The 11,499-nt window shown below is 31.6% G+C and overlaps 2 protein-coding genes across 2 annotated transcripts; one reads left to right on the top strand and one right to left on the bottom strand.

The window, feature by feature from the left end:
- Positions 1-22: 22 nt before the first annotated feature.
- On the top strand, positions 23-3,881 carry LOC119188791 (Golgi SNAP receptor complex member 1-like). Its single transcript, XM_037436647.1, is given in 7 exon segments — positions 23-251; positions 1,053-1,153; positions 1,155-1,220; positions 1,577-1,675; positions 2,138-2,289; positions 2,771-2,887; positions 3,128-3,881. Coding segments are annotated over 7 exon segments (687 nt in total). The 5' UTR covers positions 23-220; the 3' UTR covers positions 3,249-3,881.
- Positions 3,871-7,542, bottom strand: LOC115453134 (zinc finger and BTB domain-containing protein 49). The gene is made up of 6 exons (XM_030181783.2): positions 7,293-7,542; positions 6,410-6,556; positions 6,084-6,212; positions 5,582-5,650; positions 5,382-5,501; positions 3,871-4,937 (listed from the first exon to the last, which is right to left on the bottom strand). Exons 1-6 carry the CDS (start codon positions 7,416-7,418, stop codon positions 4,680-4,682), a joined length of 849 nt encoding a protein of 282 aa, XP_030037643.2. The 5' UTR covers positions 7,419-7,542; the 3' UTR covers positions 3,871-4,679.
- Between the last annotated feature and the right edge of the window lie 3,957 nt (positions 7,543-11,499).

Below are 11,499 nucleotides of genomic sequence, written 5' to 3' on the forward strand. Positions count from 1 at the left end.
TATTTCTTATTTCTATTTCCCTTATAAAAGTAACACAAAAATATTTTAATTTTGTTATGACTTTGTGTTTCTCAGCTGTGTCACATTTTGTCAAATCTATACGTCAATGTCATTTTATGACTAAGGTTGCAAATAGTTGTAGATAAACAAGAACAAGTATTAGAAACTAAAAATTATAGTAAGATTTCATAATACTAAAGTGAGTTCACAATAAGAAAGGATGTCTACCATGGCGGGCTCCTCTTGGGAAGGTGGGTAACTAAATTATAAAGGATAATTACCGGTATCATAAGAGCATGTTGTGACGTTGCATTCGCATTCTGTAATAAATTCTTAAAATAACGGGAACAACAACAAAGTTGCATTATAGTTCAAATAATCAGCTGCTATTTACTTCACAGCTAAGTAAGAAGGGAAATGTGACACAATTCGATATTTAAAACTGTTACTCTGCTTACTGCTATGATTGTGATGAAATTTGAATAGCTACTGATTCGTCTCATACATATCAATGAAGAATGCAAATCCACATTAAATATTACTTTCAAATCTTTCGATATCAATAAGTCTAGTTATACATAAAATTTTTGTACATATAGAATAATACTTGCACTTATCTGTCTTCAGTTTACTTAAACCTATTTCAACCACAATGCCCAATGGCATTATAATTGCTGACAATAAAGGGTAATGACCTTTAAAATAAATAGATTTGTGTATAATTCAACAAATTTTGTATGATTGGTCTTTGTTCATTGTAGTTACACCATCTCTTCATCTGTTCATAAGCAGCAATGAACTAAGACATAGGAAGTAGATGGTATCATAGCTGTCCCCATTTAGATAAAATTTTATGGTCTATTGGCACTAAGTTTTTATTTTTTGTAGATAATGTTATGGGTTATGTGCTTTTATATACATGTAGATTAATATTAGTCTACAAAATATGTAAACACATAACTATCTTTAATCCATGAATAAATACAATATAACACATCCTTAGCGTTTGTATTTTTATAAAGAAATATATATTGTTTGCCCTTATTTTACAGAGCTAAGAAAACAAGCTCGGCAGTTGGAGAATGACATAGATGTGAAGTTGGTAGCGTTCAGTAAACTTGGTATGAGTACCGGCACGGCAGGTCTAAGCTCGGGAGAGTGTTCCGCTTATAAACAGCGATGACATGTTCGACACAATGTCCATGGAATTACAGCAGTTACTTATTAAGGGTGGGCAATAAAGGCAACAAACAATGTATTTATTACCTTCATTGCAATAGACCACATACCTCGTGTTTAGAACTGTAGGCAACATTTTACTTCATAACTAGCCTCTTATTCTTTATGATAAAAAAAATATACTAGAAATCCCACACACTGGCTGTTATTTCCATCCTGTGATTATATTTTGTAGTTTAAAACTAATAACATTTTAGTGATCCGTAATGTTTAATATGTTGTCTTGATCTTGGCCCAGGTATTTTAAGTATTACCTTTGTACTTATTGGTTATATTTCCCAATATCATTATACATATTCTGTGATGGTTTACATTATTATTTGTAATAAAATATTTCTTGTTTCAGTTATCATCAATAAATGACAAAATGGCAGACTTAGCGCCAAGTGGAACTGCTACAATGCACACTATCAAAAGGCACAGAGAAATATTAATGGTATTTTTTACCACATAACAAGTAGGCCAGGAGTTACAAATCATACTACTTTTAGATATTGTGTATTTTTTGGTTTTAACAATAAGACCTAGTAACAATGGCGGCCTTAGATTGGAACCAAACGAAAAGGCCTTAGTTTGATATCTTGTGAGGTTCCCTGATTAAGCATGGTTGCCTGGTTCGTCCTGCCTGTGTAAAGCTACTACTGACTAATAATATAAGATATGTGGTATTTGACATAACCATAGAACACCCAGAATTTCAGTAACCACATCTACGATGATATATTTTTCTTTGACAAATACATTCAAATATTTTTTTTATAACCAATCATTTATCCCATTCAGAGCCAACCTTAGGTATTAGGGGTACACCCTCTGTCGATTGATTCTGAATACACCCCATAAGACTAGTTGTCTCGGGCGGCCGCCCTGCTTGCTATTGATAATATAATTCGTCCAGGACTACCAACAAGAGTTCTCGAAGACATCAGCGAGGGTGAGCGCCCGGCGAGAGCGCGAGGAGTTGCTGCGAGGTGGCAGTCCGCCGCCCTCTGCCGTCATGGGGCTCAGCCGACGCGACCAGTATGCTAAGGAAGCTAATCATTTGCACAGGTACATTATTCTGCGATACACTATAATGCACTCTTAATAAATAATGACCTATTTCAAAATTGATAATTTGTGGCAGTCGTCGGATAACTATTTTTTTAATACCCTTTTTTTATAGTTGCTTTAAAATTGAGCTTATTAAAGATCGATAAAAAATTAAACCTATAGCATGAAAAAAGAAGGGAAAAAATTTAAAGGTCGCAAACAGAAATTGGTTGTGTGATGATTCCCAAAAATTGGCAATTTTGAAATGGCCATTATTTTATTAAGAGGGCGAAATAATAGGAAATATACTCAACATGTTTATTTACAAATAAGGCAGAAACATTTTGCAAGTGTTTATGGCATGAGTGAATTATTATAAATTACCATTAATTTATTGCACGGTGTTTTCGTGTGGTTTCTAAAGTGATGAATTTGTTAATTATTGTGATTAGTAAATTAACAATCGCGGGTTATTAACTATTGTGTTGTTCCATTTCAGTTCTCACATGTTAGTGGACGAGCAAATCAACATAGCGATGGAGGCGCGCGAACACCTTACGTCTCAGCGGCAGACTTTCAAACGGATGCAAACCAGATTCAACGACATCGCCAATAGGTAATAAATTGGGACTAATTAAAAAATTACAACATTTCACCTATAATTCGTAAAAAAAAAAGCATTTTTTTGTAATGCCAAATAATTAAAGAATAAAAACCGTTCATTTTTTGTTGTTGAATGAAATTTATTGACAAAATGCTTGCCTGATGTTTGAAAACTGGTCATAATTGCTTATAAAGAAAGGGTAGGACTAAGGAATTTAAATGATAATTATATGTTTTATTTTTTTGTTTCCAGGTTTCCAATGCTAAATAGTCTGATCTACCGGATAAACGCCCGCAAGCGTCGTGATTCCCTAATCATAGGTCTCGTGGTTGCGGTCTGCACATTCCTATTGCTGCTCTATGCATTCCATTGAATTGTACTGTGTGATATGTTACTGGGAAGGCTTTTCATATAGGCTCCTATATGCTCGACAAGTTTTAATGGTCAGGTAATTTTGGTAATCTTATTTCCTGATAATTTATCCTGTTTTGAACATTTCCAAATCCCCTTTAGTATTTTCTTGGTAGGTAAATGCAACATTGAAACTTACTTTTAGTTTGTTTTTTTTATATGCGTATTCGAAATAATGTTGTCCCTTTCTCACTTATATCACAAAAGTCAATTTTTCAGATATGAAATTAAAATATGTACAAATTTTTTTTATATCACTCCATAAAGGGATTTAAATAACTTTTTTTTTCGAGATACATGGTTAAGAAAAATATGTATTGTTAATTTAATTGGTTGTAAAAAAGTTATTAAAAATAACTGTTAAGTTGATACTCGATTGTTAATTCCAAAAACTAAAAAGCAATGCGTAAAACTAAGTTGTTACTTATGAATATATTTTAACCGAGCACTTAATGAATGTGTAACTTGCAATAATTTTCGTAAATCGTTGAAGTTGGTTATATATTAAGATAATTGTAACATAGAAATATGTAAATATTTATAATCTATGTGTAATAATTATTTTATAATAATAAAACTAACTATTTTATGGTAATCTTTAATTCATTTTTACTCCAAAGAGATCCATATGCAACGACTCGTTTGTTCAAAATAAACTTCGTACCATTTGCTCAGAAAACTGGTTTACACTAATTAATTAACTTAGCATTTGCTTATATTGCTTAGATGCATAGTTAACGAAAGTTTGTAGATATACAAAAACAAATATGCGTAACGAAAACAATTAACAAGTGAATTAAGCTAGAATGATATTACAATGGTTCATTGTAATCCATCAAAATTTATAAAAAGAAAAAAACAATGTGCTAAACATAGCAAGTCGCAGTTTGGAATCCAACTTACGAGTCTAATAATGATAGTAGACTCAACAAAGAGTCTTAGCAGAGGCCTCGCTCTTATAGGGGCCCTGCGCGGTGCCTTTGAGGACTTCTTTTACGATTCTACTGACAAAACTGTTAAAACCGAGAAACGTTATTTTGCTCCCCACGATGACTTGTGTCGTTTTTTTGTTTGTTATCGCATGGGGTCTTGCTTCGTTTAGGGCCGCCACTAACTCTTAGTGCATTCTTAAGTCAATAGTAAACGAAGAGCAGTCAGAATCATGTTACAGTATTGAATATAGCATGTAACACTGATTCCCAAATTGTAATTCCTTCTTTGAACATAACAACTTAAAACTACAACTGTATAATGATTTGTTGAACACATGATCTGTACGATAATACGATGCTTTGGAAAAGAAATTCATTTAACCACTGTAAAACCATAGATTACCGGGCTTATTCAATCTCTGTATCACTTCCGAGTGCAGTAAAAAAACATTATTACTCTATTATTTTCCCAGTAAATACCCTTCACCGCCATGCAAGGCATCTCTATGGGACTTCAGTGTGCCCCTTTGTGCAAAACTTTTTTCACATATCTCACATCGATAGGGGCGTTCTCCAGTGTGTGTTCTTATGTGCTTTTCTAAGTCTCCTTTTGTTGCGAATTTTTTTCCACAGGCGTCAAGCGGGCACATTATATTTTTAAAATGCAGTCGTTGATGAAGGTATAATTTTTTCTGTGTTTCGAATATCTTATGACATACCTGAAATATTTTTAATAGATGTTTCAAATAAAATTATATTACGGTAAATATCCTACATCTTACGACAAATCCAATACCTTACGACATATCCCACTTATTTCGACATATTCCAAATATTACGACCTATCTTACATGTTAAGACTATAATAAAGGTGATTTTTTTTTCAAACATTTACGTAGAGATAAGAATGTATATTACTTATATTTATTACAACATACTTTTAGAGGAAAATATATTTAATCCAGTGGCAGTGTATAATGGTTCTGGGTTCTGTTATTTTCCAGAAAAGGTCGAGTTCATACGGTCGACTAGACCGTATGCAAAACTAAATTAAACACTAAAGTAATCTCGTCAGCAAACTAATATTGCAGTAAAATGAGGATAGTCGGAAAAAAAAAGTTATTATAAGATTTGTCTTTAAACATAATTTGCACAACACTTACTTTACATTCTAAATCATTTTTAAACTTTTCTAATTTAATTGGCCTGGGAACTTGCTGATCTAGTTTAGGTACTTGTTGGGCCAAGTGATTATCCTCTGTAGAAGACCTCCTTGTAGGGCTCTATAATTAGAATATTAAGAAATAATTACCATATAACATAAGAACCATAATATAAACATTAATAAATTGCAAGATCTCACCATTGTTACTGAGGGTTCAAATATATCTTTTCTAACTGATAAGACTTGAATTGTTGGTGAACTAGGCCTCTGAAAAATATTATACAATAATATATAAATTACTAGCTTTTGCTTTCGGCTTCGCCCGCGTGAATGAGTTTTCCGGGATAATTTTTTTGCGACTTACTTGATAGGTATCGCTATATTATGACCAAATTACACAAAATCATTATAAATTGTAGCCTATGTGTTATTCTGATGTATAACCAATAATATTGTAAAGTTTCGCCCAAATCCGTTCAGTAGTTTTTTCGTGAAAGAGGAACAAAAATAATATTAGTAAAATTTATTTTAATTAATAAATGCATCAATATGTTGCACTTCCAACTACTCTCTCAGTAGTAAAAAAGCTCTGTTCCTGGTAGTGGGATAGCATATTATACATATTATGTTATACAGAGCCAGTATCATTCTTTTGTAATAAATTTGTAAAACTTCAAAACAATATGTTATAAGTACTCACACTTTCACAATTCTTTGTGAAAGATGTAATGCCATTGTTTATATTGCTAGCATCATCTTTTGCAAAAAAAACACTTCTTGTTTCACTCCTTTGTGAAATGTTTGATTCATCTTGCAGATTTAAATCATCCTAAAAATAAGAGAAGTATATTATAACTATTGAAACAAAAATTGCCAAGAAAACATCAAATACAAAAAATTATAATTATCTTCATATGTGAACTTTTTTCTAAAAATATACACATTTATATGCATGCAAAAAAAATGAGAATATTACACACAACTGAGAATGTCTAACATTATTCTAAGTCCATATTTCTAATTTACCTCCATTTCATCTTCAATATCCACTCCAAACAGCGATCGCAAATATGAATCACTCTTCATAGCTACAATTTTTAAGTTCTTTACGCTGTGTATAATTTCATAACATATTTTACATATTTTTTGTGGTAGATTATTTCTTTTGAATACCTGAAAAATTTAATTTTATTGCATATTTGCTAGTATTTTTAGAACCTTGTTTTTGGCAGGGCCCTGAAGGAAAGTTTGGAGGGAATATCTGTAGAACGGAAGTATGGGGAAAGGAGAAGGAACCTTCTTAGGATGGGCAGAGGGGAGAGAGCCAGGAAATGTCAACGAGCCCTCAAAGACTTCAATGTGTAGTTGCAACTATGAGGTATACACACAGGATTGCATGCCTAGTGCTGCAGCGAATGTGCCCCAGTACATTTCTGTGTGAAAACTGAGTGCACAAGAATTGCTCAATAAAAAAAGGTGAGTGTTTATGTAAAATTAATAATAAAAATTACCCTACACATATAATTGCTTTATTTTAAAATAAAGCAAGAAAATAACCATAATATTATATAATGAAAAAGTTATTTAATGACTCTATAACTTATTGAGGGTAGATATACTGAAGTTTATAACTTAAAAATTACTAAAATGAATATGTATGTAGTCAAATAACATTATAAAAAGCATGTTATTATTATACGTTCACTTTAAAAGGAGAACATTGTTAAGTATTTAATAATTTAACTTAGTTCCCTAGCCTTCAAAAAGTTTCACAAAGTATCTAGTAGTGTATCACTAATTAACAAATTTAAGTACGTAATGATAACTGAACGAGTTGCCCACCTAATAAATATTCTATTCAATAAATATGACATAAAACTTTAAAATTTTAACCATAATTTATATTTACATTTACTGCTGTGGATGTGTAAATATCTTTCACTAAGTCTTGTGTTTCGTAGAGGTTTATAGCGCCAGCGTTCTCCAGACAAAGTCTACACATATCATCAATCATAATCAATCTCTTTTCCTCCATTTTCAAGAATACCACTTTGATTCTTTATTAATTTATTACAGTTTTATAAAATATCAGGATCCACGGGTCCACGACCAACACAAACTAGACAACACAAGACACCACGAAATATTATGACGTTTGGACATATGACATAGACAGCTGACAACGGGCTGAATTTGTATTTTTGTCTCTTTTATGCCAATTGACAATCTATATTGTTATCTCACTTCAGCCAATATTTACCTGCCTATGTTAACGAAAGACAATATATTAAGAATTTAAATTTAAGGGAAAAAATACGTAAGACTAGGCAGTATGGTCGTAAGACTATAGCCTGTCCTCTCAGAACGAAGAAAAAAAAATTACCTGCCTATGCGTAGAATGGTTACCGCATTTATATATTTTTAAAATGTATAGGCGAAAGAAGCAGAGTTCATTCGAGTATCCACTGTTTTGTTCAATATAAAACAATTGTGAGAATAAAACTGAACATAATTTACTGAGATAAATTTCACCAACGCGTCGTATGACCTTTTATTTTTTTGAGAAAGCTTATCCCCCAACATGTTATAATATTTTTGAAGAACACAAATTACTTACTCCACAGATTTTCTTTGAATCTTTCTGTTATAGATTTAAAAACATAATAGACTGGTCCATATTCAACGATCAACCAAATTATACCATCTTTGAAAACAATTGTAAAATAAGATCTCCTTTCATAACTTAAGATGACACCAAACAAAAATGTCAGTCAGTAAGAAAATGCTAATAATTATTTTAAAATTATTATTTTAAAAAATCTATTAGCGTGAAACAAGGTAATATAAATATTATTACAATATAAAAGAATTCTCTAAATGGAAACTTTTGATAAAAGAAGTCAAAATCTAGGCAACTTGGGGTCGTGACCGTTCAGTTACTGGGAACATCTTACTTGTAAGTATATTATATTTTGTACTATAGCGTTAATCAAGCAGACTAGGTATGTACTTTTTCAAAACGCGGTTTGAATACTTCGTTGAAATGTTCGTACCTACAGTTGGGCCTCTGCCTACGCCTTTGAGAACAGAAGCGTGATATCAAGCGTACGGATGGTATAATTATTAGTTAAAAGTAAATAAGGATGGAAAACTATATTAAACTAAGGTAAATTGTTCCCAATATAAATATTTTAATTTACCAACGATTAAAAGAAGTTGCATGTAGAAAATCAAATAATTTTCCTAAAAACATACTTACATGATGTCTTGTGCAAACAGAATTGAACTCGGCATTTTCGTCTACGCATTCCTATACGCCATTCAAAAACTAAGGCGCGCTAAAAATTGTACAAAATCGAAACCACAATTATCATTTTTACCTGTACCTACCTATATCTACTCTCATGAAATAGACTTTCCCAAAGCCACATGTGATATTTTATACAATATAATCCCTCTCAGTAGTAGAGGAGGCCCGTGCTCATCAGTGGGCAAGTATATAATACAGGGCTGATATTATTAAGTAAGTTGAGTGATTTTACTTTACATCTGTAACATCATAATTAAATTATGTATATAATATTATATAGCAGTAGCGACGGGTCTATATAATCCGATTCTTGCCGGCTTCCCTTTTTTAATATATGTAGGAGAACTATTAAAATAAATTATATTTGTAATAAATAAATATTTATAGTGCTGGGCTAAAATCTAATTAGTATTAGAACCTATATTTTGTGTCGGCTTCACTTTCGGAAAATTTCACCATTCGCCACTGTTATATAGATTTCCTATACTCATGAAATATTAACAAGCTATACAAATACAATACGACTGTATTACGTGAACTATCATTAATGAGATAGTGGCATTATTAATTCGCATCGTAGTTCCCAGTATACAATGTAACAGGATTGTGTTTAGTTTTGTATCACGTATCCTAGGTGACTCGAAGGAACACAAATAAGAAGCGAATCGATTGAAATCTATACATGGAGACTCCCGCCAGAATTATGGTTTAAGTAAGTGTTTATAAGTGTATGTATGTTTATTAGTTTAACACAGCGCTTAATATACATATATCTATATATTATAAGTTATAACCCTAAGTAATTCATAAGCTTTAATACTAGCTTTTACCTCCGATGCCACCCACGTGGAAAATGCAATTTATGTCATCATAATGAGTTACGTTACTGTACCTTATAATTCAAATGATATAAATAAAATGAAAATGAAGGTATTATTAATTTTATTATTTCTCGTTATCTATTTCTATACCTTTAGTCTAGTGATTGCGTTTTAGTGAGTGTTGTAGTGGTTATAGGGTCCTAGGTTCGATGTTCATTTGAAATAATCCTCAATATAAATTTTTATATTTTCTTACCACCTCGTTGGGCTCTCTGGGATGATAGTAGATATTTATAAAGTGTTTGCAATATTTACTAAACAATTCTGTAATATCTGATCGGTTTGACAACGACTAAGATGTACAATGTTACTTTTTTATTACCAAAAAAGAAATGGGGTATGTAGAAGGGGTAAGTAAGACATTATAAATGTGCTGTCAGAATTTTTGTTTATATAGAAATGACAAAGTTATAACAAGCTAACTTTAAGAAATAGTCAAAATTAAATGATGAGCTCAAATGATGCAAATTGTATACATATTTAAAGCCAATAATTATCATAAAAAGCCACGGCTGCGTGTTTGTGTTTAATAAAAACAGAAATAGACAACTTATCAGTAAGTAATCTAAAAGTGTTTTATAGATACCCACAATGCGCTTCAAATGAATCCATAGTTTAATTAAAATCGTATTTCTGATAACCGGTATCTACTGTAAGCAATATTTTTGATGCTTGTATGTATAAGTTAAATGGAACGAACGATAACCAAAATCTTTTTTAACGAATATAAATCTCTCCTCAAACCCCAATCTATTAACGAAATAATATCTATGTAAAGAAATCAAATAAACTTAAAGATCAAAGCAAATAACTATTTTAAGTCAATGACCTCTATATAGTTTGAACTACTCTTCATTAGCTGTGAATTCGTTTTGTTTTTAGTACCCAGTACCTACATATGTGTTATAATAAACATACAAATAAGTAGAAGGATAATCTCACAAAATCATCACGTTCAATTCCTTTTACTAACGTAAATCTAACGTAATTCTTGGTGGAAATTAGCAGACTTTAATCCCGCTACGACTGTATGCTACGTAGTAATTCAGTAGTTCGTAGCGCGTGTTGCGCGGCGCTCGTTCGAAAGGAGTGCTACGTGCTACGACGATCAACCCTTATGGGCTACACAATTATTAGAACTTAGTTTGTGAATTGTTTTATTCTCTGGAAATTAAATGTAAGTGATTAATGTTGTAGTAGTAAATGTTTTTTTGTTTGTTTTTGTAAAGAGTTTTATTGAAGACCGCACTTCGCGAACGTGCAGTTTAACAGCATTTAAAGTTATAATGCATGGTATCAGTTCAGTTAACCGGACGAATGTTATAGTAGGTGTTAATTGGCTTTAAAGATTTATTTTTAAATCGATTCGCAATGTGAACATACAATATGATTGGAGTTTGTCCTTAAAATTCTGAGATAAATAAAAAGTTTCATAGTGTTCTGCTGCAGGATAAAACGTAGATTAAACTGGGTATCAGTGGCAAAGGGTGAAATTTTTCAAAAGGTTACCCAAGGCAAAAAAGAATGCCACAGTTAACACATCGCTGCTAATTTAACAAAGAACAAAAATTAGGACAATCGTAAATATACCTAAAAGAGAAGCCGGTAGGAATCCGGTTGTATGGACGCTTCGTTACTGCTGGATGTGTTAATCCAGGAGTTGATGTATCTATATGTGAAATATAATCTTAATTTATTTAGTGATTTCTATCCCTAACAAACATTGGAACATAATTTTAATTTAATTAAGAAATTCATTTGGGTTATATAATATCAACACAATGGTACGTTTTTAGTATTTACGGGGAAAAGGAGGAGAAAAGGCTAGTTAATATTTTATAATATTATTGGAATCAAATCAATACCACTGAAAAGCAGTGAAATAATTGTTTAAAGTATGCGAGTTTCTTTTCAAATACCCTAAC

The sequence above is a fragment of the Manduca sexta genome, chromosome 9, assembly GCF_014839805.1.
Source record: "Manduca sexta isolate Smith_Timp_Sample1 chromosome 9, JHU_Msex_v1.0, whole genome shotgun sequence".
NCBI lineage: Eukaryota > Metazoa > Arthropoda > Insecta > Lepidoptera > Sphingidae > Manduca > Manduca sexta.

Coding starts and splice junctions, on each gene's coding strand:
- LOC115453134 (XM_030181783.2), bottom strand. CDS start 7,418: ATGGAGGAAAAGAGATTGATTATGATTGATGATATGTGTAGACTTTGT. Junction 6,557..7,292: donor ACACATCCACAGCAGTAAAT/GTAAATATAAAT, acceptor TAAATTTTTCAG/GTATTCAAAAGAAATAATCT. Junction 5,651..6,083: donor TCACAAAGAATTGTGAAAGT/GTGAGTACTTAT, acceptor AATATTTTTCAG/AGGCCTAGTTCACCAACAAT.